The sequence below is a fragment of the Bidens hawaiensis genome, unplaced genomic scaffold (assembly GCF_021521415.1).
Source record: "Bidens hawaiensis isolate Kalapana, Puna unplaced genomic scaffold, B.hawaiensis_p1.1 tig00008819_1, whole genome shotgun sequence".
Lineage (NCBI taxonomy): Eukaryota > Viridiplantae > Streptophyta > Magnoliopsida > Asterales > Asteraceae > Bidens > Bidens hawaiensis.
In genome coordinates, this window is record NW_027491636.1 from 806,122 (window position 1) to 833,361 (window position 27,240).

Consider the following 27,240-nt stretch of genomic DNA (forward strand, 5'->3'; position numbering starts at 1 on the left):
AATACAATTTGCCACATGTCTTTCTACTAGGGTATCCACCTAGGCTTCCATGTCATCTTATTTCCATTCTAAGACTCTCTAATATGCTGTCATGTGATATCTCACACACTATTTAAATCTTAGAATTTTCCACCATCATTTTACTCATTTTAATTTCTCTCTCTTTCTCTCTCTCTCAAAATAAACCACATACACCATTTACTATTTAACATGACCTCTCTTATTCATTCCACTGCCGACTCCATCTTTGGTATCCCACATGTTGCTACCGGGGTCTTTATGGAAACCCTAGGTGGTGGTGGTCGTCCGGTTGTGTTTTCCGGCTAACCTACTGCTGTCGGGTTCTATTTGGTAACCGTAACTGGTGGTGATCCAGTGGTGTTTTCCGGCAAGTGTACGCAACCGCCCTACAGTTTTCGGGTTCTATTTAGAAATCCTAGGTTGCAGTGGTTGTCTGGTTGTGTTTTCCGGCTAACCTACTGTGTCGGGTTCTATTTGGAAACCCTGGGTGGCAGTGGTGGTCCGACGGTGTTTTCTGGCGGCTGTACGCGACCGACCTATCTACTGCTTTTGGATTCTCTATGGAAACCCTAGGTGGTGGTGGTGCTCCGGTGGTGTTTTACGGCGGCTGTACATGGCTAATCGAGCATTAATTGAAATGTCGCGTAACAAAAATCGAGCAAGGTAATATCTTTGTGAGACAATTTTGTTGTTTTAATTAATGATAAATCCAAGATTAAGAGTCCATCCACTGTTGTTCATTGTTGATGGTGTTTGGCTTGGCTTTGTTGTAGGTGAATATTGGGTTGTCCGGCAAGGTAATATCTTTTTCCGGTAAGGTTTTCCGATATGGTTTTATATTTATTTTAATTGTTATTTATAAAATGATTACAATTTCGAATTTTAAATTCCAAATTTAAGTTAAATTTGAAATTTGTAAATGGTAAGTCAATATTCCAAAACGTCTAAACTTACCATCATTACAATTTATTATTTTCTAAAACGATTTGATTTAAAAAGTTTAAATTTCCAAATTTAAATTAAAGTTGATTTTTTTATTTAATTGCTGGTCAAACGTTTAAGTTGTTAAGTTAAACGATTTGATTTAAAAATTTTAAATTTCCAAACGATTTGATTTAAAAAGCTTAAATTTCCAAATTTAAATTAAAGTTGATTTTTTTATTTAATTGCTGGTCAAACGTTTAAGTTGGTAAGTTAAACGATTTAATTTAAAAAGTTTAAATTTCCAAACGATTTGATTTAAAAAGTTTAAATTTCCAAATTTAAATTAAAGTAAATTTTTTTATTTAATTGCTGGTCAAACGTTTAAGTTGGTAAGTTAAACGATTTGATTAAAAAGTTTAAATTTCCAAATTTAAATTAAAGTTGATTTTTTTATTTAATTGCTGGTCAAACGTTTAAGTTGGTCAAACATTTTTAAATTGTCTGGTTAAACATTAAAGTTCAATTTAACTTTAAGTTGAACTTTTTAAATGGCTGATTAAACACACATTAATAATGTCTAAAATTACCAACACAAACTTCAAATTCCTAAGTTTTGAGTATTTCCTAATTTTCACACATAATGAGACATAAATGTCACAATTAATGCTAATGAATGTCATCATTTGGTTTTGGAAAGTGTTTAACAATTAATGCACTATAAAAATTCGAAATATTATTTGAAATTAAATTCTAAAAAAGATATATTACAATTGGTTATGGAAAATTTTTGTTTCCATTTTCAATATTATTATGTTTATTAGTTTCCAATCTTCACAATCTTTCTATCTTATACGTTTGACTAATTTATAATTAGACATAAATGTCACAACTAATGATAATGAGTTTGTAACAAAATTGAATGCAAATTTCAAAGACTGTAATAAAATAATATTAATTATGGATCGCCTAAAAAAAGTAATAATTTCAAGGTTATATTATGCCATGGTTTTTGTAATATTTTTTATAAAGTTGAAAGTCATTATTTGTAATTATTATTTTTTACGTGTATTCAAATTAATAATTCAAATATCAAATAAATAAGTTGAGTATAATTTATTTATTTTTGGAATTGACTATGTGGTTCGGTGTTTTCTAAAATTTTTAAAGTTAATAACTTCATTTAATATTGTTGACCGACTATTAGTTTTGATAGTTCCAAAAATTTTGATAAACAGATTTATAACTTAAATAGCCATTTAATATATTCTAATTTAATTCATTTTCCTAATATATACTCAACATAAAATGTCAATTTCTTAAATACGTGTCTATTACATTTTCTGTTTTTACGGTATATTCATATACGTTCGTTGGTAATGTCTTTAATAATATTCTCATTTAAATATAACAATTAATTTTCACGTTTTTAATATATATTTTTTATTAAAATACGTGTATATATGGTATATATATTTTGTATCATATTTTTTCACCTTTAAATATTTTTAAATTCAACATAAAGTTTTTTAATCTTTCCAAATTTATTTGAAAATTCATTTATTGTAAAACGTTTTTATGTTTTGCAAGTTTAACAAAATATTAATGTCATTGATTTAAAAGTTTGTTGCAAGATTGGTAAAAAATTAAAAAAAAATCATAATTTTGAAGTTGAATAATTCCATTTTTTTAATATTTTGTAACTATTTTGAAATATTTCAAAACGGGTTGTTTAAAAAGAGTATCAAATTTGTTATCTATACAATCACGACCAAAAAGGTTTTTATTGATATATCTTTTCGGTTTAATGGTTTAAGTTATAAAAATGTTTTATGTTGTCATTTTACTTTGTTTGTTGTTGTATGTTATTTTGTTTTAATAAAAACAACAATTTAAAAAAAACAACTTTATTAATGTTCAAATGTTACTCATTATTAAATATATTTAATTTGGATGCTATTGTTTTATTATATTTTCAAGGTGGTGAAGCAAAATGAGTTTATTTTGGTAGAATGTTTAAAGAAGTTGATTATGGTTTAATATGAAAGAACATGTTTATGTCTTATGTTGATTTTTTAGGTTGTTCGATGTACATTAACTTATTGTAACTTTTAACTTTTAATATCTAGAACATGTAAATGACTAACGTTTTGGTCCGAAAGTTTGAAGAAGTTTTGTGTTGCTTGAATTTGTTGTTTGAATTTATTATGTTTATTAACATGTTTTTCCACTCGTGTGTAACACGGGCTATACCTTAGTAAGTATTATACACACATATAGATGATAAAAACGCTTAAGGTGGTGACATGGCATGTAGCAGATCCCTCCTCTTGACCGAATATTGTTACTTGGTTTATTCATAGTTAGTTTGTTAGTAGTCATGCATGGTCACCTAAAAGGATGACCGTTAGTCATCTTATCAATTATCATTGTATCGGACATGCATATTGATTAACCATCATATCTTAGGCATTGGTTCTATATGTTGTGTGTCAGAATCATATGTTCATCTATTTATTCTATCCTTTGATGGACGGGTAAACTTCAAAAACCTTTTTGCTAAATTCAAATTGTGACCATGAGCGAAGTTCTTCTCTTACCCAGTCGTGACTCTAGAATCTCCTTAATAGATTTTCATTATAAATAGTTGACCAATCGTACACAATACAATACAAGCTCGTTAAGCCAAATATTTCAAGGATAGGATAATTTGAACTTGTAGATTAAGCCCAATATTTCAAACCGACATCAAAGGCATAACATTAATAGCATATCATAAGGTGCAAGTAACACATTGTATATCTGCTGGACGTAGTAGAACATTGTTTTCTATCCTAATTTAAACGTTGGTAAGAATTTTTTTTAAAAGGGTACTTAAAAACAACCTTAAGTTCTGGTTAAAAACTTAAAATATCCAAGACTACTAGTCAAACACTTTCCTTCTATGTTTTAGCCCAAAAGGGGTGTCCTTACTGTCACAAACATCAACACCATGCCAAACGTTTCTTGGCAGATATCGACGAAAATAAAAGTAATTCGAACTGAGATGCGGGCCCTCTAATACGCGGATTTGTGCAAAACCAGGGCGCCAATCGTCATCACCCGTTAACTTTAGGTATAAATAGCATACGGGTAGTTCCACGCACTTGCTTGTATGTTGAAACTGGTCTGTTGTGCACGCTTGAAACGGTTTTATTGGTACATCATCAAGGACTTGTGGCTCTAATGGATCAAGCCTTTTTACACGCTTTGAGTTGAGACGATGCACCAAGATGTCATTTGAGTTTGAGTCCCCGAACCGTATGCTCACATGGTTGGAAGTGTCTGCACCCTTTGTACAAGTTGTCTCGAGTGTAATCTCATAGGTGCAATTTCTCTGTGACATGGTTTTAAAAAATTTCAATTGTTTAGAAAGTTAGAATTTATATGATAATTCGTAGTTTAAATAACATATTAATCAAGAATTCAATATTTACCTTCTCGTGCGGATGAAGAGGGAGAGTGACCCTTGATGCCATTGCCGAATGTTTTTGAAACATAACATGACTAACAACAATCAAGAACACAATGATGGAACCTCCGAAGTAGCACTTCATCGTATTTTTGATTTTTTTCCCTAGTTTTTTGGAAAAAAAAATGGAAATAAGATGTATTTTAAGCTTGAAATATAAGGAGAATCTAAATGCAGATGCAAATATATAGAATGATGTGAAGGTAGTTCTTCTCATCACTCATTCCTTTCTTCAAAAACTAATATTCTTAAAGCCTCCTTCTTCGGTTACCTTTTTTCTAATTTTATATATAACACAAACCGAACTACATCTGGATAATGGGTAAGCGAGCAACAAGCTGCGCCGCTATCATCTTTTGAATCGCAAAGCCTATTCTACTAAATATAAATCCTTGGTTCCTCGGGCTCTGCGAGTCACTGTAGACCACCTTCTGCACCCGCTCCAAGAAGCGAACCGTCTCGGGAGCTAGGGATCCAAAAGTGTCAAAGGCAAATGGAATGAACACGTGCTGATTCTCCAAACACGATGTCTCATAATTTAAAATTAGAAATTGTGTTTTAGCTAATAAAAAGAAGTTATGATAATATAGGTAGGTATTATGATAACATAACATTTTTGATAAGTAAAATGTAAGAGAAAACATACAAGAAAATTAATGAACATCAAATTTTGATTCCTTTGAACGGTTTAGGGACGACAATTGCGTGAAACTCACGTATGATACCTCATTTCATTTAGTTACACAATTAACATAACAGCTTTTAATATGATAAACTCAAATTCATCAATTACTAAATCAACCTCATAACTTTTAATATGATAAATGAAAACAAAATTAAACTAAAAAACAATTAAAGGAAATTCAAAATTTGAGAGCGACACAACTTGTTTTTCGCTTGTCTTCTGTTTTGATGTAATCACTATATTAAAAAAGAAAACATACATAAACATTAAACGCTCAAAAAAAACTATTTCTCAAAAATATAATAATAATAATAATAATAATAATAATAATAATAATAATAAAAACTCTAGCAAACTCATAAGTTAAGCTAAATCACTAAAAAATAAATAATTATTACAGTTTAGGGATTGTATGATAACTCTATAAAAATACCACGGTAAATAAACGTTAATTGGTTAAATAAAGAAATTTTACGAAAAAAAAAACTATTAAAGATAAGCTGACGTATGATAACCGTATTAAAACATAGGGATAATAACGTAACCTGGTTAAATAAAAAAATTGGTCCACTGACAAGAGTACAATTTAATGTACTATAAAAAAAATTCAGCACTTTACAAATAAAAATGTATTATGAAAAGAATTACTATTCTGAAAAGAAATTGCGAGATTCATTTCATTGTCTCATGCATTCGTTTTATTTATACGGTTAAAGAATATGACTCATTTGAGTCAATCTCTATAGTAGTGATCACATTTGCGTCACGTTAGCTTTTTCATTATCATTCAACCTCATCTTCCAACCCTCAGTATGGGTCATTCTTTCCATTCTTCACCGTTTTATTATTTAATTTAATATCACGGATCCGCGCGACCTCCATTCGTGGGCTCATTAAGTTCTAAAGCTCATTAATATTGGGCTGGGCTAGATGTCTCCATATATAACATATATATTCAACTATATAAGGTAATTAATTTAAGAAGAATCCGTGTTAAATTTTGTGTATATCTTCATATCAAATTATTTAAACACTTCCTCTAAAACCATAAACCATAATCTTAATCTCTTTTTGTTATATTATTCGATCAGCAATATTATACACGATGAACAGTAACATGGGACAAGACACAGCATTTATGTATACAAAACAGCCTTACATCGAACATGCTGTCCCGGCTAGAATGTAACAGTTTTTATTTTTTTTATATGCATATTATTATTATTTAGTTCAGCTGCTAATAATATTTATACTGAAATTGTTGAATTTTTGTTTTGATGATAGTGATGCCATTAAACTAGGAATGTTATCTGGCGTGGAGATGCTCAACTTGGCGGAAGTCGAAGTTTATCGTTCGCAGTGTTATGGGAGAGAAGATAATAGAGGCACTGCTGCGAATGGCGTGTTGGATTCGCACTTGGTAAACTAATGTTTATAAATGGGTTGACATGAACACGACCTGTTTAATAAACGAACCCTTTGCATGGCTAAAGTTGAAGGTTTTGAAAAGTGGGAAATTCGCCAAAAAAGAGAAAGAGTCGTATTGACCAAACAAATTAATGATATGGCCATTGACCTTTCAAGTTTACCGAAAAGTTAAGCTAATAACGCCTTGACATGTGGACTTCTTGGATACTGAGCCAAATATGATAAATATAAAATAAAAAGAAAATGTTTCTTGTGAGTTGCGCCAAGTCAGCGCCGAGTTTAGGAAATTTATTTGCTAGTTTTTAAAAATAAAAAAAATATTCTTGCGCCAGGTTAGGATGGGAGATCTTGCGCCGGTGCTTCTTTACCTGGTCGCATTGTGCCACGTTCGATGATTGGTCAATGGCTATTTTTCTAAAAACTAAAATCTGGTTAATCTGTTAAATAAAGTTGGTCAAAATGACTATACTGGTGATTTTCTTTTAAAAGATTTTAAAATCTTAGAAGGGTTATTTAATTTTATTCGTTACTCCCAACTAACGCCCTGCTTGCGGTGCGCGCATATAATGTATATATGTGTGAACCCTCGGGTGGGCAAAAGTAAAATTGCACTAATTTTGACGTTATTTTACAAATCTCGTGAAAATAACGTTAAAAGTGGCGGAAGGTTAATCAGGCATCATGTGGTGGCGTTGATAGCCGAAAGACAAGGGCACATGCACCGATCAACCGGTGTCCCGATGATTGAGTGCTATGTGCCTTATGTCCAAGGCTTGATGCAAAACTACTATCGAGCCGGGGGTCTCACCGGAAGCAGCCTCTCTATCCCTATGGGATAGAGGTAAGGCTGTCTACATCTTACCCTCCTCAGACCCTACCATAGCATTGCTATTGGTGGGATATACTGAGTACGATGATAATGATGATGATGACTCCCAACTACCCGTTAATTCGTTATTCACATTCCTTTTCATTCGGTTCCTTTAATCTGTAGCTAAATTAATACCCAAGTATGCTCGTGGGATCGAGAGACAGGAAACAAAAATAGTTATTAAATAACTTGTTACAAAAAAGGTTCATTTGAGCTGAAGTCATTGGTTGTTCAAATTGTATTTAAGTCACCAGTTTTTACTTATACTCGCAAATCATTAAAAAACGAGTCGACATGAAACACGAAAAGAACATGATAAGATTCTAAGTGTCTTGCTTGGTTTAATGCATTAACTAATTTCTCTTTCTTTTTAAATTTATTCTTTGTTCATAAAGTTTTGAAAGGCATGTCTTTCTGGTATTTCAGGGTCCTGCAAACAAGTTTGGCACGTGTGAGACGTGTCATGGCGACTACACAAATTGCCCCGGTCACTTTGGTCACTTGAAACTCGCGCTGCCAGTTTATAATGTTGGATGCATATCTCACCTTGTGAACATTTTGAAGTGCATATGCAAGGAATTTTATGTTTTCACTGAATTTATGTTGGCCGTGTATAATTTACTTTGTTTATCACAATAAGCTAGATACATTTTATAAATAATTTTATTTGGTACAAAAAATAATTTGATTATGCAAAATAATTTAAAAAAGTGGTTATGACGTGGAAATCTGATGTGCAGTTGACTTGGCACGTTTGTAAATGTTTTTAGCCCGTACAAGTAGCTCAAAGTTGTAGTTTTTACAGTCGTAATTCTCATTTTCTTTTCTTTTTCAGTTTTGTTCCCGCATATTGTTGCATGAGAAAGAACGAGTTAACTATTTAAAAACGATGAGAAATGCAAATCATTTGCAGAGGATTAAATTACTTGATACGATAGTTAAAAGGTGTACTGCAATGGCAAGCAGTAAGAAGGCGGTTACATGCTCAAGATGCGGTTATATTAACGGTTCAAATTTCAAAACTTACCCTTTGTTCTTATTTTGTTTACATAAACTAAAAACAATATTATTTATTAGTTATAAACTTACAGGCATAGTTAAAAAAGCCGTTGGAACGGTTGGAGTCATACATGATCGCAGCAACATTCAAGATAATGTTTATAACGCAAGGGAGATGAAGACAGCTGGCAGTTTTTCGGTTTTGTTAAACCCTGATCAAGCTCTTAAACTTTTTAACAAGATGTTAGATGAGGTATAGTTGACTTTGACTTCATTTTAGTGTTTGACTTTGTGTAGCAATTCAAATTTGATTTTATCTTTGCGTGCAGGACTGAGAGTTGCTTTATCTTGATGATCGACCCGAGAAGCTCATAATATCAGTCATACCCATTCCACCAATGCCTGTTCGTCCTTCGGTCAGAATTGATGGGACCGCAACAAGGTTGACTTCAGTTACAGTTTTTTTATAATGTTTTAATGCTAATATATTGACCAATATAGTACACGGGTTGAATGTTAAAAACAATATGGTTCATAAAACTGTAAATGTTTTTTTTATAAAAATGATATAATTATATAAGTATAGATATAGATGGGAACCACAAGCTTATAATGTTTTCTTGCAGCAACGAGAATGACATTACACTAAGATTGAGTGAGATTGTACAAATAAATTCTGCACTTCGTGAAGGGTTGTTACAAGCAAGCGATAAATACAAACTTTCGGTATGTTTGTTTCGATCAGTTCTGGTTTTTGTTCTATAAGGGAAAAAATGCCATATGTTCATAACCATAGCCGCGTGTTATTTGATTTTGTAGACTAGTTGGGATTATCTGCAATACACAGTTGCATTATATATAAACAGTGATGTTCGTTTACCATCAACATTTGTTTCGTATTTGAGAGAAAGGAAACAGGACCAAATGTCGGGTCTTGTTCAACGTATAAAAGGAAAACAAGGACGTATTCGTGGGAATTTATCAGGGAAACGGGTCGAGTATACAGGCCGGACTGTTATTTCTCCCGACCCAAATCTAAAGATTACAGAGGTATGTAAATTTATTCAGGTTGCGTAAAATGGCCCGTATGACATCATATGACCTGCATGATGCCATGCGACGCATATTATAAGCATGTCACTTGTGGTCTTGAATACTTTTATGAAACTTAATATGTTATGATGATTTTATTCGTCCAGGTGGGTATTCCTATACATATGGCTCGGGTTTTGACATATCCTGAGCAGGTTACACATCACAATATAGAGAGACTGAGGCAGGCAGTGTGTAATGGTATCTATAAATACCTGGGTGCAAGGCATATCAGAAAGCCAGATGGCACCATCCTGTAAGTGCTTTGAGTTCTGATTAATGGGTTGTTTAGGTAAAAGTCAACTAAAGTTGACACATGATTGATTAAAGTTTACTGTTGCAGGTCGTTGATTATTAGAGCTAGAAAGCGGTTGGCTGACGAGTTAAGATTTGGTGACTTTGTTGAGCGGCATTTAATCGATGGCGATCTTGTTCTTTTTAATAGACAACCGAGTTTGCATCGTATGTCTATCATGTGTCACAGAGTGAGTTTGATGCAACTTTTATAAATAAAAGCTGTAATTATTATTATTATTATTATTATTATTATTATTATTATTATTATTATTTGATGATTATGCAGGCAAGAATTATGCCTTGGAGGACATTAAGATTTAATGAATCTGTTTGCAATCCTTACAATGCTGATTTTGTTGGTGATGAGATGAATATACATGTTCCACAAACCGAAGAGTCCCGGGCAGAGGCGTTAATGCTAATGGGGGTAACTAATCATCTTTGTGAATCACTTGTTATTAATATTGTTATTGTCACTTAAATAATTGTTTTTAATTATGCAGGTGCAAAACAATTTATGCACACCGAAAAATGGGGAGATATTGGTTGCATCCACTCAAGATTTTTTGACATCTTCGTTTCTTATAACAAGAAAAGACACGTTTTATGATCGTGCTTCGTTTTCACTCATGTGTTGTTATATGGGTGATGCAATGGAAATGCTTGATTTGCCTACGCCAGCGATCATTAAGGCAAGATAATTCAGAGATTATACTTATATATGTTGATGTGCGTAGATGCGCTTATGGCGTTTAATTTAAATTTATTTTACATTTTTACTATTTGACTTGCAGCCAATAGAGCTTTGGACTGGTAAACAGTTGTTTAGTGTATTGTTGCGACCGTATGCAGATATGAAAGTTTATTTGAATCTGACTGTTACTGAAAAGAGTTACACAAAACCGAGTGGAAAACAGGTCAAGCCGTATGAGACAATGTGCCCGAATGATGGATATGTTTATATTCACAATAGTGAGCTTTTAAGCGGCCAGCTTGGAAAGGCAACTTTAGGTTTGTTTTCTGTTTTCCAATAATTTAACACGATGCGCTCTGACCCGTTTTTCTTTTTTATATTTATTTACAGGGAATGGAAACAAGGATGGAATCTACTCGGTTCTTCTTAGGGATTACAATGCGTATGCTGCTGCTGCTGCATGTATGAACCGATTAGCAAAATTAAGGTACATTTTTAGCACCATGTGACTATATAACTAATGTACTAAGTATTATTATGTAATGCTAAAAGGTGGTAATTTTTTTTATGAAGTGCACGGTGGATAGGAAATCATGGATTCTCCATTGGGATCGATAATGTTCAACCTGGCGATAATTTGAATGACAACACGAATAAAATCATATCTGAAGGCAATAAAAAATGTGATAATTTTATACTTGATTTTAATGAAGGAAAGCTTAAGTTGCAGCCTGGTTGTAATGCTGCTCAGACCCTTGAAGCCGAGATAAGAGGTGTTCTAAATAGAATCAGGGATGAAACCGGGAAGGTAAAACCGTAAAACATTATTTGTTAATTTTATTTTAATAAATCATAAAGTGTAAAAGTGATGAAAGTTTTCAAATTTTTATAGGTTTGTATGGAAACACTGCATTGGAGGAACAGCCCTTTAATTATGTCTCAATGTGGTTCTAAAGGATCTCCTATTAATATTAGTCAAATGATTGTGTGTGTTGGTCAACAATCAGTTGGAGGTCAACGTGCTCCGAATGGATTTATGGAGCGAAGTCTTCCGCACTTTCCCAGAAATTCAAAAACTCCTGCTGTATGTTTCTGCTCTTGTAGCCAACTATTTAACTGTAATTTAGTTAATTTTATTATTTTGTTTAATGCAGGCAAAAGGGTTTGTAGCAAATTCTTTTTATAGCGGTTTGACAGCTACCGAGTTCTTCTTCCACACTATGGGAGGAAGAGAAGGGCTTGTGGATACAGCAGTAAGTTTATAATCTTTAAACAAATCGTTATTATTCAGAAGCTATATGATTTTGAAATTTTTTGGTATTAATATGATGACAGGTTAAGACAGCTGCTACGGGCTATATGTCCCGGAGACTAATAAAGGGAATGGAAGACTTAGCTGTTTACTATGACAACACAGTACGGGATTCTAGTGCTAGTATCATTCAATTTACATACGGTGCTGATGGACGAGAACCGTCTCAGATGGAAGGAAAGGCTGGATTTCCTCTCAATTTTGACCGGTTATTGATGAAAGTCAAGGTTCGACACTAATTTCGCTTTTATTTTGGCGGCTCTATTTGTTATACAGGCTAAGGGTATTTTAGTCATTTTACATGCATTTAACCGAAAAAGTTAACCTCCATCCATTTTAGGACCATTCTTGTTACGTTCTCGACTTCTTATGCCAACAGTTGGTCTAAAGTTGTAATTTTTATGACAGGCCACATGCCCTGCTGAGAAACATAAAGGAATATCTTCTTTAGAGATGCACGAGATCGTTAATGAACGTCTTTCAAGGCATGATATGACTCCCGAAGGGGGTTGCTCCGAGGACTTCAGGAACAAATTAAGACAGTTTATTGAAAAATATGCAGCAACATTAGAAATCACCAAACAAGCACTTCAACCGCGCGATGGACAACTAGATGATCAACAGTTTGGCATTATAGAAAATGTTGCTCAAAACATATGTGGCATCACTTCTCAGCAGCTGCAGGTATTCTTAGACACGTGTATTTCTCGTTACCATCAAAAAAACATTGACGCGGGAACAAATATTGGTGCAATTTGTGCTCAAAGTATTGGAGAACCGGGAACACAAATGACGTTAAAAACCTTCCATTTTGCTGGAGTTGCAAGCATGAGTATCCTTTTATATATATAATTATCATGTTTTATTTAATCATATAATTTTCCAGAGTTGTGTGCTACTTAACTCTTACAGATATCACTCTTGGGGTTCCTCGTATCAGGGAAATAATAGATGCAGCCAAGAATATCAGCACGCCTGTTATTACCGCAAAGCTTAGATCTAACGATAACGTATCGTTTGCTAAGCTGATCAAAGGTCAAATGGAGAGAACTCTTTTGGGCCAGGTTAGATACCGTTTATTTTCTTCAAGTTTTACAAAATGTATGGTTGTTTGAATATTAGAGCTCGACTAGACTCGTTCATTATTTATTAACTAATTTGTATACATGATATCATTTTTATTATTTAGTTACTTTTATCATAAATAATATATTATGTAATAATATATATCCAAAGTTAAATAAAATATATAAACGGCTTTGCTCGTTTACTTGCTCGCAGATGTGGCAATTTTGACCGTATGCATGTAATATTTAACACATTGATCTTTTTAAAAAATTGGACAAAAAGTGTGTTTGTGAGGCCAGCCGTCCCGTTTTGACCTGTTACCCAACCTGACTGGTTTGCACGTGCGCCCATCATATTAAATGTTGTAAATAATATATTTAAAAATGTTGACTTGGATTTAATATTAGGTTGCAAAGAGTATAGAGCTTGTGCTGGACTTAAGATCAGCTTCTATTGTTATTACTCTTGACAAGTCAACAATTCAAGCGTTACAACTCTCTATAGATGCATATACTGTTAAGGAATCAATTCTAAAGACTCCTAGAATCAAAGTGAAAGAAAATGTAAGATTTGTTTTTATATTATTAAGATTTTTCCATGATTTTTTTATATATTAATTACTGAAATGATTTGTTTTGTGTGCAGAATATTAAGATTTTGAATGATACAAAACTCGAAATTAATCCTTCGTCTGATAAGGATCAACTTTACGTCGATCTTCATTCCATCCGAAATAAGCTTGAAACAATTGTTGTGAAGGTATGATATTATTTTGGTCAACCGAAAATGATTTTGTAATAACATATTTTTTTTAATGGCAGGGAATTGGTACCATCGAATGGGCGGTGATAAACAAAAAGAAGGGTCGGGACAAGTTTAACTTGCTTGTAGAAGGGTAAGTATTATATTGATTACTCGTTTATTGTTTACTGTATAATAATATTTGTGTTGTGTTTAGAACGGGCCTGCAAGCGGTAATGGGCATGGAAGGAATTAATGGTCATGAAACGACGAGTAATCATATTATAGAAGTGAACAGCACACTGGGGATCGAAGCTGCAAGAAGGACGATTATTAAAGAGATTCAATACACTATGGAAAGTCACGGAATGAGTATCGATATTAGATATATGATGCTTTTAGCTGATGTCATGACGTACAAGGGTGAAGTGTTGGGGATGACTCGATTTGGGGTTCAGAAAATGAAAGACATCGTGTTGATGTTGGCTTCGTTTGAGAAAACATCGGATCATCTTTTTAATGGCTCGGTGAATGGTCGAGTGGACAAGATTGAAGGTGTTAGTGAACGTATTATTATGGGCGTACCAATACAGACCGGTACTGGAATCATTGGAGTTAAACAAAGGTACACTCACTATGACAAAACACACACATATTATACATGTATTCATATGATAATATTGTAAGTTTTGATCATATTATTATGATATTTGTTTGCAGGGTTCCTAAAGTTGAGATGTGCAAAGGACCAAATGTTATTATACGTTAAGCAACTGGAGACATATAACACACAGTTTGGTTTTATTTATTACTTATTTTTTTTTTCTTGATGACAAAAATGTTATTTCAGAAAACTTTTAAATGAAATATGTTTATAAATATAGTTGGGTATATATAAATAGTATAATATCTATTATTCATTTATTCTTATTTATTATATTAAATAAAATATATTGTATTATACTACAGTAGTTAGTATTGGTTTAGCCACTAATTTCTTTCTTTTTTAATATTCTAAATATTGGTTTGTATTATTGTTATTTTTGAACTATAGCTATTAACAAAATGGTATGTTGGTGTGGTGGTAAGTCAAGTTCTCATTCATCAATGAGAGGTCTAGGGTTCAAAATTCAATGCCTCCTTACATTATTTATATTATTATTGTTTGTAACTTTAAATATTCTAAAACTACATAAACTACATAATGAACAACCTAGTCAAACCTAGTATATTATTAATTTTTTTTAACTTTAAATATTCAAAACTAGATAATAAACAACCTAGTACATTATTAATTTTTTTTAAATTAAATATTCCAAAACTTACATAATAAACAACCTAAACCTAGTACATTATTAATTTTTTTTAACTTTTAATATTCCAAAACTACATAATAAACAACCTAGTCAAACCTAGTAACTTTTGACTATGTAACAAATTTTCCTTAAATCAATATCCGAACATTACTCAAAAACAAATCAATTTATTCCATTATTTGACCTAAAAATCAGCTCCAACAACAATCACCATATTCCACCACCTTTTCCTTGCCAACATCTCATCAAAACCACCACTATAATGACCTCCACCACCCAACACCGCCCTCCGATCGCCATCGTCACCGCCCTCCGCGCAACCCTCCCAATCCTCTTCTTCCTCCTCATCTTCCTCTACCTCATTAACTCCTCCAAATTACTCATTTACCCTCCCCAAATAACCACCAACATCAATTGCCAACACCTTAACACCTCCAACCACCCGAAAACCGGACACGACACCGAGCTTAAACACATTGCCTTTTGCATCGCGGCATCATCGAAGCTATGGAACTCACGAAAAGAATACATCAAGCTATGGTGGCGCCCCGGGGACAACCGGGGCGCTGTCTGGCTTGACCATGAAGTCAAAGTCAACAAAACCGAAACCGAAACCCTACCCGACATCTACATTTCCCAAGACACATCAAGATTCCCATACACCAACCGACAGGGACATCGGTCCGCGATACGAATATCGAGGATCGTGTCCGAGGCGTTAAGGCTCGGACTAGACGACGTCCGATGGTTCGTGATGGGCGACGACGACACGGTTTTTGTAGTCGAAAATGTTGTTAGGGTTTTAAATAAATACGACCATAACCAATATTATTATATCGGTAGTTCGTCCGAAAGTCATTTTCAAAACATATTTTTTTCGTACTCGATGGCTTATGGAGGCGGCGGGTTCGCGATAAGTTACCCGTTGGCTAAAGAACTCGCGAAAATGCAAGACCGTTGTATTAAACGTTACCCGGGGTTATACGGGAGTGACGACCGCATGCAAGCATGCATGGCGGAACTTAACGTCCCGTTAACAAAAGAACCCGGTTTTCACCAAAACGACGTGTACGGTAACCTACTCGGGTTACTCTCGGGTCATCCAGTGACACCATTGGTGTCACTACATCATTTTGATGTGATTGACCCGATATTCCCGGGTATGGGTCGAGTTGACTCGGTCAAACACTTGCTTGACTCGACGAAACACGACTCCGCGAGTTTGATACAACAATCGATTTGTTATGATATAAAGCGGGAATGGTCGGTTTTGGTGTCGTGGGGGTTCGCGGTCCAGATAGTGAGGGGGATCATGTCGCCTCGGGAGCTTGAGATCCCGAGCCGAACGTTTACTAATTGGTATAAAGTGTCGGATTTTAGGGCCTATGCGATTAATACCCGGCCTGTTACGCGTCACCCGTGTCAAAAGCCGTTTGTGTTTTATGTGAATTCGACTCGGTACGATGAATCTAGGAGGCAGATTGTTGGGATTTATAGTGTTCATAGGGAAAGACATCCTAGTTGCCGTTGGAAGATGGGATCTCCGGAAAAGATTCATACGATTGTTGTTTTGAAGCATCAAGATCCTGATCGTTGGTTACGGGTACATGTTCATACTATGTTTATAATTCATGACTACATGTGGTACACACAATCAAAGGTTATAGATAATTTGAATCTATATATAAAACGAAACATGATTAGTAACATTTTATTTTTAGCATGAAAATAGTGAGAACCAATTTACTGTTATCATTAGGTTTATTTTAATAGTTGTTTGCTGTTATTTTTTATTCATATTTGCTAATTTTCGATTAAGAGACGTTATAGTATTTGCTGATTTATATTTTGTTGTTATTGTTAGATTTTTTTTCCTTTTGTTGTTATAATTATTTGCTGGTATTTGTTGTTATTATTTTGTTCTTGATTTTGATTTTTTTGTTGTAATTTTTAGATTTTTTTCTTTGTTGTTATAAATTATTATTTATGTATATTGGTATTGTAGTTGGTATTGTTTCATACGTTCTCATTTTTTTTTATAAATTAGTATTATTTTCTACGTTCTCATGTTAAGATTAAAATGTACATGAACATTCCCCTATATAAAACTTAAAGCAAAATATGACACTACTATTAGTTTTTCTTTATGAATTTGGAATATTAACCAACTATAAAACCTAAATTAATAAATGATGAAAATAATAAAAACTGGTCTAACAACCGGTTTGGCTCATAATCGACAATATTGGTTCAAATGAACTGGTTAAATAAGTCAGTATACGTTTAGCTAGGGTGGGGGTGCGTTTAGCATAACCCTTGCCCAAATAATTAGCTCAATTGTTTATAACGACATCATATATTTTTAGTAATTGCTTTTTGTTTATTATGAATTTATATCAGTGTAACTTCTTTAGAGAAAATAAATTGTTGCATATGTTGGGTAAATATTTTGAAATTTATGGTTTGCAGGCTCCAAGAAAGGATTGTTGTAGAGTTTTGCCTTCTAGAAAGGAAGGAGTCATGTATGTATGGGTTGGTCATTGTGGAGAAACTGAGATTATTGAGGTGTAACTTAATAACTTATCATCGTAATTCATGGTTTTTTTATCATTTATGATCCACCCCATGTTGTATTTGGATGGCAAAAGTCATGAAGACTGAAGAACACTAACATGATTTCAAGATTAAATATGTGCACATTCATTAACAATACTATGAAGCCAGTCGCATGATCAACTAACCTTATATAACTTTAGATCCTAGCTTTTATTTTATATGTATCGTATCCTGTAAATATTGTGCAAAGAAGCAAAACATAGTATTTGAACTTTAAAATCCACTAAGCCCAATATGTCAGACTCAACCAAATTGGGCTTATCTTTGATGAGCCCAAGTTAAAGCTGGGCCGTTAACGCTAAAGCCGAAATAGATTTATATAAATACGAGGACTATAGGAGTTTCTCTCTATGTTTCTCCAACAAAATCATTTGATCATTTCATGTTATTGCAAAATATGATTCAAATAAGTAAACAATTAAGAGAGAACATGAAATGATCAAATACAATCTTTCATTTTGACTGTTTTTAAAATAAAAATACAAATTATTCTTACTAATATGTATATTTTTTAGAAATACGCAATTACTCATTTATTTATATTCATTATGTAATAAATATCCTTATAATTGATAAACTTATAATGTTAATTATGTAATTCATATATGTATATTTGACGTTTTCTATATTTTTCACTCGTGTATTACACAAGACACTAATACTAATTTGGAAGTAAGACAAAAAAAACTAATGCATTTAAACTACATAGTAACTACCGACTATGTTGATGTAACTACCAACTACTTTCTCTAATAATCTTAAGATGACCTTTCAAACTAAACGTCATTAGTGACATGTACCATGAAACAAATAATGCAAAGATACAAGAAGATTTTTCTAGTATATTAATTAAGACGTGACGCTAATAGTAAAGATCGAGACATCACTTAAATATGAAACAGAATTAAAGTATCCATTCCCTCAACTTTAAGGATTCATAGAGTTGCTAGTCTTTTCATATTTTGGATATTTTTTCCTATAATTTTTGCCTTATAATTGTTTTCACTTTAAAATAGAAATTAGATGTGTTTAAAGTGAATATTCGGAGTTTCGAATATCCAAGCATTTTGGATATCCGTATCCGAAATTTCGGATATTTGTTCGGATAGGGAAACGGATATCCGAAAATCTTGAGAATTTTTTTTTCCTCTTTCCTCTTCTTAACCATCAGATTCCATTTCTTTAAACCCATGTTGAACAAATCCATCTTGTTCTTCCCATTTCTTTTTTATGATGTCCAATATCTTCCAATGAACTTAAATCCAATAGAAACATCAACAATGAAACCAAATAGAACTAAACATAATGTGAGAAATATTCAAACGATTGAATGGCCGACAGTTACAAATTACAAGCAACTCAAACTCTAGGTGTTTCAGAAGCAGGTCGATTTCGGTAATTTTAGATTATGAGTTAGAGATAACTATTGTAGTGGCGACGAGATTAGAACTAAGAATTTAAGATTAGAGATGATAACTGAGCGATGGTCAAATAAAGTAAGCATCAATGGATTTGTGAATGATGGAGGCGTCTATATTATGAATCTAGTTGTGTGAATGTTAAAGTTATTTAAGGTTTTCATCATATTTATATTCAAACATAATAAATAACTAAAAAATAACTAAATTTAACTTACGGATAGTGATGATATATGAACTATCTGAAAATTTTCTAAACAACTATCCGAATCCAAATTTTCGGATAGTTTGGATTCGGATTCAAAATTTTTTGAACACCTTAGAGATGGCAAAAAATGACATGCATGTTTTATTTATTAAGTGGTTCCGGGTATGATCAACAAAAGTCAAAACCGGTTCTGGGTAGGAACCAGTTCCGGATATAGTTGGGTATCTGACCGGTTCCATCGGGTTTTTTCGCGTTTAATTACTAGTTAACGTCCCAACTATGGCATGTATCAACGCTTCCGCTGGCAAAATCAATTACTAGTTAAATAATTAATTAACATGGGAAGTGAGTCATGTACAAGTCAACCAACGAGTATTCAAATTCCAGGGATGTTCCTTTGAAACTCAATGGATCCTTCAAACAAGTTGCCTGGAATTGACTATTATTGTAGCTTTCCTACCAGTCGAAACCCACGACCAAGAAAATTTGACATTTCAAAAAGTCAGCTGTGAAAATGGCGGTGGACCCGCAAATTCCCAATCACTTTCTCTCTTCCATTATAAAATCCAATCCCATTAATATTAATATTTTGAACTAAAGTGAGTGATCATGGAGCGAAGTGAATCCAGAGGTGTGGTGTTGAAAGGAGTTCCAGCCTACGACGGCAAGTACACGCAGTACAGTGTGCTTGGAAACCTCTTTGAGGTTTCTTCTAAATACGTTCCTCCCATTCAGCCCGTTGGCCGTGGTGCTTACGGACTCGTTTGGTAATCACTTTTGTTCTTATTTGTTTAAGGGTGCAAACGAGCCAAACTACTCGCTCGAGTGAGTTTGGCTTGTTAATTGACTTGCAAACCCGAGCCTAAAAGTTGTAAACTTGTTTAAAAACAAGTCTAGAGCCTTATATTTAGGGGGTGTTTGGCCTAGCTTTTATTTTCTAGCTTATGCTTATATTTTAAAGTAGCTTATAGCTTAATTTTTTATTATTTGATAAGCTCTTTTTAGCTGTTTGGATTAGTTTATATTCTACAAGTTGATTATACGTCTTAATAAGTTGTTAAATCCACCATTCTTTGATTTGTTACCATAATAAGTTGCTTCAATATTATTAATCTACCATCATTTGAGGGCAAATGAGTAACTTGCCCCCTTAAACAAATAAACTTCTTCAAATAAGCTAAAAAACCATCTTCAAGTAAGCTTCTTCAAATAAGCTTATATAAGCTTATAAGCATAAGCTAAAAAGGCTAAACCAAACACCACATCAAGCTCATTATGTAAATAAAAGCTAAAAAGCTATAAGCATTGCTAAAAAAGCTAGGCCAAGCACCCCCTTATATAACTTTCATCTAATATATTAAATCATCATCATCATCATCATCGTACTCAGTATATCCCACCAATAGCAATGCTATGGTAAGGTCTGAGGAGGGTAAGATGTAGACAGCCTTACCTCTATCCCATAGGGATAGAGAGGCTGCTTCCGGTGAGACCCCCGGCTCGATAGTAGTTTTGCATCAAGCCTTGGACATAAGGCACATAGCACTCAATCATCAGGGACACCGGCTGATTGGTGCATGTGCCCTTGTCTTTCGGCTATCAACGCCACCACATGATGCCTGATTAACCTTCCGCCACCTTTAACGTTATTTTCACGAGATTGGTAAAATAACGTCAAAATTAGTGCAATTTTACTTTTGCCCACCCGAGGGTTCACACATATATACTTTATATGCGCGCACCGCAAGCAGGGCGTTTCATCTAATATATTAAAAATATATATTTTTATAACAGTTATTATTATATAGGAATTTATGAGAAAATAATATATTATATAGTTTATGTTATGACATAATTACAAAGATTGTCTTTACGTTTGTAATTTGTACTAATTTTTATCGCTTGCCCTTTAATTTCAAAATTGACTTGTTTTGTACTTCAAATTTTCCAAATGTTGCACCGCTAGTACTTTAGTCTAAATCCAGTTAGTTTTTCTCGTTAAGTCAGGTCATGTGCCTTGCACATGAGGGTAGTTTTGTAATTTTACACATTTATATATAAAAACTTAACTAAAAATATATTAAAAAAAATATGCATAAAACTGTAACGAATAAACGAGTTAAGCCCGAGCCGACCTCAAGCTTGAAAAGTTACTTAAGAGCCAAGCTCAAGGCTTAGAAATCGAGCTCGAAATGAGTCAAGCTTGAGCTTGGAAGACTACTCACAGCCAGAGATCAAGCATAGACTGTTCGTTTGCGTCACTATATTTGTTTTAACAGTTAACATTCATACTTGCTATTGAATGGAAATTGTTTTGAATTTATGTTTTTCATCTGGATTTCTTCATTTGGTTAATAAATCATGGGTTTGAGAAGTGAATATTATTAGGTTGATTTTGGTAAATAATGACATGATTGCAGCTGTGCTAAAAATTCTGAAACAAAAGAAGCAGTTGCGATTAAGAAGATAGGGAATGCATTTGATAACAGGATTGATGCCAAGAGGACATTAAGGGAAATCAAACTCCTCTCCCATATGGAGCATGAGAATGTATGTACACTTTTTGTTTTATGATGATTTGTATATCCTCATGTCAACTGTCAAATAAAGATAGTTGAACGGGGTCGGCTCTTTTTATTTAATGAGCTGAAATGTTGAGCTCGTGCTCGGCTCGTAAAAAATTCGAACCAGTTCATATATTAAGTTCTTTATTTTATAGTTATACACATATTGATACATATATATAAATACAACAAATGTTTTTGTTAACATATGCATAATGCATAATTTGTAAACACAAGAATTTATATATTTTATATATAATTTATACATATAAAAGTTGAGCTTTAAACTAAAAGAGCTGAGCTTACCTTGACTCAAGAATTTGGGCAAGCTTTTGGCCAACATAATTTGCATATCGAAGTCAAGACGTCTAATTTCTCTTATCATTTGCAGATTGTCAAAATCAAGGACATCATCCGGCCACCAGACAAAGAAAACTTTAACGACGTCTACATCGTGTACGAGTTAATGGACACCGATTTACACCAAATAATCCGTTCATCACAACCATTAACAAACGACCATTGTCAGTATTTTCTATACCAGTTACTACGCGGTCTAAAATACATACACTCTGCAAACGTTCTACACCGCGATCTCAAACCAAGCAACTTGCTACTTGATGAAAATTGTGATTTAAAGATATGTGATTTTGGGCTTGCAAGAACCACATCTGAAACCGACTTCATGACCGAATATGTTGTGACCAGATGGTACAGAGCCCCTGAGTTGTTACTCAACTGTTCAGAGTATACTGCAGCCATTGATATATGGTCGGTTGGTTGCATTTTAATGGAAAATATTTTGAGGGAACCACTTTTTCCTGGAAAAGATTATGTTCAGCAGTTATCCCTTATAACTCAGGTATATTATTATTAAGAACAAATTACACTTTTTGGATTAAACTAAGGAAATAATAGAAATCTGTTCTTTATGTTAATGTGTTGTCACATTTTTTCTGTTAAATCTAGTCATGAGGATATTTTGGACATTTTAATATTTGAGGGACTACATATGTTTTTAACTTATAGATTTATACGTGTAAGTAAAGGACAAAAATGCCCTCAAGTGTACATGACTGGACTTAACAAAAAAAACTAACGCTCATATGCTCAAGTTATTATTAGAACAATTTACAGTTTTCGTTTCTTTAGATATATAACAAATTACACTTTTTGTCATTTAACTAAGTAAATATCAGAAATTTGTTCTTTATGTTAATAATTTAATATATATTGTTGCAGTTTACATTCTTTCCACTAACGAAGGTTAATTTTTTTCTGTTAAGTCCAGTTGCACATGAGGACGTATTGGTCATTTAAACCTTTGAGGGACTATTTTTGTGTTTTAACTTGTTGATTTATCATTTATGCTTATAGTTAAAGAACAAAAAAATGCCCATTTGCTCAAATTATTATTTTGTTATAAATTGGTTAGATTTCAAGAATTTATCTACTCATGACTTGTCATGGGTGTGTGCATGGGTTAGATTTTGGCTCGAAATAAGAATTCATACATTCGGTTCGGTTTTAATTACACGCAAAACTGAACTGAAAATTCAGCTTTACGTAAACATAAAACCAAAGCATTGGTTCATGTTTGGGTTATGTTGCTTCAGTTTTTACAATTACAGATCTTTTTTTTTCAGCTTCATGCACACACCCTATGACCTGCACATGTGTTGGTTTTATAAATAAACAAAGTTCGAATTTCAGAAGCGATAAATAAATATTGCATTTCAACTATTTTGTTTTTTTTTTCCTGTTTATGTACAAAGTTGTATTATGCATGGAACCCTCCATTTTGCTCATTTTAGTATTATAATAATAATTACACTACTTGTATATATATTTACACTACTTGATTCTCACAGTTAGCATGTTAATTTAATTTGTACGCTAACTTTCCCCTTATTATTATTATTATTTAATAAACTAAATTTAGATATATTGATCCAAAGAATTGGTTGAATGCAGCTTGTTGGTTCTCCAGATGACTCAGATCTTGGATTCCTTAGAAGTGATAATGCAAGAAGGTATGTTAAGCAGCTGCCACGTGTCCCAAAGATGAGTTTTCAAGAGAAATTCCCACATGTGTCTCCAGTGGCCATGGATCTTGCACAGAGAATGTTGGTTTTTGATCCTGCAAAACGTATAACTGGTAAGCCTTTTAAATAAACTTATAAAAAATGTTAATACCACTATAATAATAACATAATGTTATTAATAGTGGAGGAAGCATTAAACCATCCAATGGTGAGAAATCTTCATGAGATAAATGAGGAGCCCACGTGTCCATCTCCTTTTGTGTTTGACTTTGAGCAGGCTTCTTTAAGTGAAGAAGATGTCAAGAACCTTATTTGGAAAGAAGCTTTGAGGTTTAATCCTGAAAATGGTTTATGAGTATTTAATTTAATAAACCAAGTGGGTTTTTATTTTATGTTTTTGTTTATTGCTTGATTATGTTTATGATTATGAAACATGTTTTGTGTGGTTTTGATTTTTTATTTTTCTGTATGTATAATAATTATTGTAACATTCTAGAAGTTTTCATTTTACAAATTGTGTTCTTTTGTTATTTATATGTTGTGAGTAAATTGTATATGTGAATATGTGATAGAAGTAGATAGATAAAGAACAAAAATGGTGAACTTTTGGAGGGTTGAGAAAATTAATAAATTTCTTGAGAATTTTGATCAAAAGTTTAGTAAATGGACTAGTTTTAGACAAACTATGTTAAAAAATACCCAACATTAGCAGTCATAATGAATTGGAATTTAGTCCCTAAAGTTCCAAGTATGTTAGAATGTTAGATATTACCTAAATTTAATGCTCAAGAATCATCATTTATCTACAATTCATTCTCTATAAATATCAAGTCTTTTATATGTTTTTTTTTTTTTGTATATTGTGAATGTGTTTGTTTCGGGCTTTGAGCTGGACGGCTTGCTGGACATTTGGGCTTGGTTAGAAGACTTGGGCTTGCATTGGAGTTACTTGCTAAAGGTTGATAAAGTCCAGGCCCATTTATTCTTGGCCCATCAGGGGATTAAGTATATCACCGTGTAGCTTTATTCAAAACTAGTATTTTTACCCTGCGCGTTGCCCCGGGGCAGCTGCCAAACCCGAACGTTATGATGATGAATTGACACGAATTCAGTCAGTACTGGCTGCGTTCGTTACGATACAGACACCATTGGTAAAATTTGCGGGTTAAAAGCCAAAAAAATAATTCGTCAAATTAACATATAAAACATTAGCATATAAGAAAACAAAATATTTAAGACGATGTTTATTTGGTTGGCACACCCGGTCGGTAACCCAAACGTTGTCGGTCCCGTACATTGAGGCGATAACTTGACACGAATTCGGTCGATTTTGATTATGTATCTTACGGTACAGGAACAAAAAAAAGGAAAAAAATAACAAGGAGGTGGACCAACGACCAATTTGGGGGGGGGGGGGTGTCGGTTGCGTTGTCGGTCATGAGCTTTAAATAAGTCAGCGAGTCTGCGCGAACTCGGTCGGTTTCTTTCTGATTTGTTATGGTACCGAAATAAAACAAAAAAAATGACGTTTGGTCGGTTGTCATTAATTTTATTATGGTAACTAAACTAAAAAGAAAAAAAACACAAAATTTATCGATTGATACGGTGCCATCAAGTGACCCAATGCGACACCAAACTTGATAATTATATATAGTAATAATTAAAGACTCTTATTATTTTTTGTCTGGTTTTTTTCTCTTTACGACTTTGTCTCCATATTAGGGTTGTATCGGATCTTGATATTGGTTTTTTGAAGAAATAAAGATATGGTTCTGTTTTTGTGACAAAAACCCTTCCTATGTTAATAAATATTTAATTAATTATACAAAAAATGGGATGTTACACATGATGATATAAGCCAATTTACTAGGAATATAGTTGTATATGGTAACCGGTTGAAGCGTAGACATAGAAAAGGAATATATGTAAATACCCTACTATAAAAATAACTACTATTATTTATGGCAATAGTAGTAGTTAGTTGACAGGCTGAATATTGTTTGCGAATCAAATATATAATTCTAGATGACTTGCAAAACCCAAATTTGAACTTGAAGATGGAATGAAATATAGTGAAATTGGTTAACGATGGGTTAGGGGTTACATAGTGAAAGTAAGATGAGGGGTATTATATTTTGAAATTGGAAGTGTTTATGCATACGTTTTTAGGGGAAGGTTAACATACAAATTAAATTAATGTGTTAAACGTGAAAATCAAGTAGAGTAATTATATATACAAGTAAAGTAATTATGTAATTAAATCATAGTGTAATTATTATAGAGTAATTACATAATTACTCTACTTGTATATATAATTACACTATTTGATTCTCACGTTTAGCACAGTAATTTCATTTGTATTTGATCCAAATCCTACATTTTTATGTGGATACAATTGAAACCCCACCGGAAATTTCAGTAATTTTCGCTTAGAATCCTAAGTTGGATCAATAGTTTCGTCTGTAGGTAGCATCTGATGGTATCAGTCAGTTTGGTTCTCACGATGGGAAAAGAACCGAGAAAATTAGATTTTGTAAATTGAACATGGGAAAATAGGTAATTTTGATTTCTAAGGGTTGATTAAATATTTAATAAGAGATCTTAGGAACAATGAATATGTAAAAATCTCTTCTTGAATTCGTTTGGGTGTTTTTAGCAAAAAGTGAGGATGCGACTATTAAACAAAACGACAAAGGGAGAGGGAAAATGCAAAGCGATAGTGAGAAGTAAGCAAATAATAACTTTCTTTGGTTTGGTTTACTTGTTTAATCATTTTGATAAGTTTTTTTAACATTTGAATGTTTTAGGTACCCATACCAATACCAACACGAAGTTTAATGGAGATCACGAAAAAAACAAAGTTGTACCAAAAGCAGGTATTATACTGAAATACCGGTATGGATACCATACATGTATCGATATTGTACTAATATATTCTTGTGGTATCCGGTACAAGTTTTGTTCATATTCGATATCGGTGTTTGCTTTATTGTCTTGTTGATACGGTACCGGCCGCATCCCTAATTCTAGGTATATAAAAAATTAAAACCAAATGCACTTCAAATTTGTTTAATCTATTTTATCTTTTTTTAAATGTTTCGTTATTATTTTATATTACTTTTCTTTTAACATAAGAATATATTGCTTGTATCTTTTAAATATAGCTAACAAAATTATAATTTTTGTTTAATCTAATATAAAGGTTATATTTTATGTAATATTCGAAGTCTTTTAAAATTAGTTATCATGCCATACAAGTTTTAGTCTGATTCAACGAGTGAACCGGTTAGCTAACCGCTCCATTTATAAAAACTTAGTTAAGAGGTTTAAATTTTTTTTAACCAAAATTAACAATATAAAATGTAATATATATGGAAAATATAAAACTGAGTGGCGGACTACCCCCACTGACCAACATATCCATGATAATCCA

General features: G+C 32.9%; 3 protein-coding genes and 1 pseudogene across 3 annotated transcripts; 3 read left to right on the forward strand and 1 right to left on the reverse strand.

Annotated features, from left to right (window-relative positions):
- Window positions 1-3,853: 3,853 nt before the first annotated feature.
- On the reverse strand, window positions 3,854-4,621 carry LOC143530046 (embryo-specific protein ATS3A-like). The gene is made up of 2 exons (XM_077025681.1): window positions 4,419-4,621; window positions 3,854-4,318 (listed from the first exon to the last, which is right to left on the reverse strand). Exons 1-2 carry the CDS (start codon window positions 4,536-4,538, stop codon window positions 3,866-3,868), a joined length of 573 nt encoding a protein of 190 aa, XP_076881796.1. The 5' UTR covers window positions 4,539-4,621; the 3' UTR covers window positions 3,854-3,865.
- On the forward strand, window positions 4,579-14,409 carry LOC143530057 (DNA-directed RNA polymerase III subunit 1-like; annotated as a pseudogene).
- Window positions 14,410-15,142: 733 nt separating this feature from the next.
- Window positions 15,143-17,592, forward strand: LOC143530047 (uncharacterized). The gene is made up of 2 exons (XM_077025682.1): window positions 15,143-16,559; window positions 17,426-17,592. Exons 1-2 carry the CDS (start codon window positions 15,219-15,221, stop codon window positions 17,525-17,527), a joined length of 1,443 nt encoding a protein of 480 aa, XP_076881797.1. The 5' UTR covers window positions 15,143-15,218; the 3' UTR covers window positions 17,528-17,592.
- Window positions 17,593-19,752: 2,160 nt separating this feature from the next.
- On the forward strand, window positions 19,753-24,332 carry LOC143530056 (mitogen-activated protein kinase homolog NTF6-like). Its single transcript, XM_077025689.1, has 5 exons — window positions 19,753-19,965; window positions 21,619-21,748; window positions 22,154-22,624; window positions 23,737-23,920; window positions 23,990-24,332. The coding sequence occupies exons 1-5, from the start codon at window positions 19,808-19,810 to the stop codon at window positions 24,160-24,162; spliced, it is 1,116 nt and encodes a 371-aa protein (XP_076881804.1). The 5' UTR covers window positions 19,753-19,807; the 3' UTR covers window positions 24,163-24,332.
- Window positions 24,333-27,240: the final 2,908 nt, after the last annotated feature.

Excerpts from the sequence above, each read along its gene's own strand:
- LOC143530056 (XM_077025689.1), top strand. The coding sequence starts at position 19,808 with ATGGAGCGAAGTGAATCCAGAGGTGTGGTGTTGAAAGGAGTTCCAGCC. Across the intron at positions 21,749-22,153 it reads CCCATATGGAGCATGAGAAT|ATTGTCAAAATCAAGGACAT; the intron begins GTATGTACACTT and ends TATCATTTGCAG. Across the intron at positions 22,625-23,736 it reads AGTTATCCCTTATAACTCAG|CTTGTTGGTTCTCCAGATGA; the intron begins GTATATTATTAT and ends GGTTGAATGCAG.
- LOC143530046 (XM_077025681.1), bottom strand. The coding sequence starts at position 4,538 with ATGAAGTGCTACTTCGGAGGTTCCATCATTGTGTTCTTGATTGTTGTT. Across the intron at positions 4,319-4,418 it reads CTCTTCATCCGCACGAGAAG|AGAAATTGCACCTATGAGAT; the intron begins GTAAATATTGAA and ends ACCATGTCACAG.
- LOC143530047 (XM_077025682.1), top strand. The coding sequence starts at position 15,219 with ATGACCTCCACCACCCAACACCGCCCTCCGATCGCCATCGTCACCGCC. Across the intron at positions 16,560-17,425 it reads ATCCTGATCGTTGGTTACGG|GCTCCAAGAAAGGATTGTTG; the intron begins GTACATGTTCAT and ends TATGGTTTGCAG.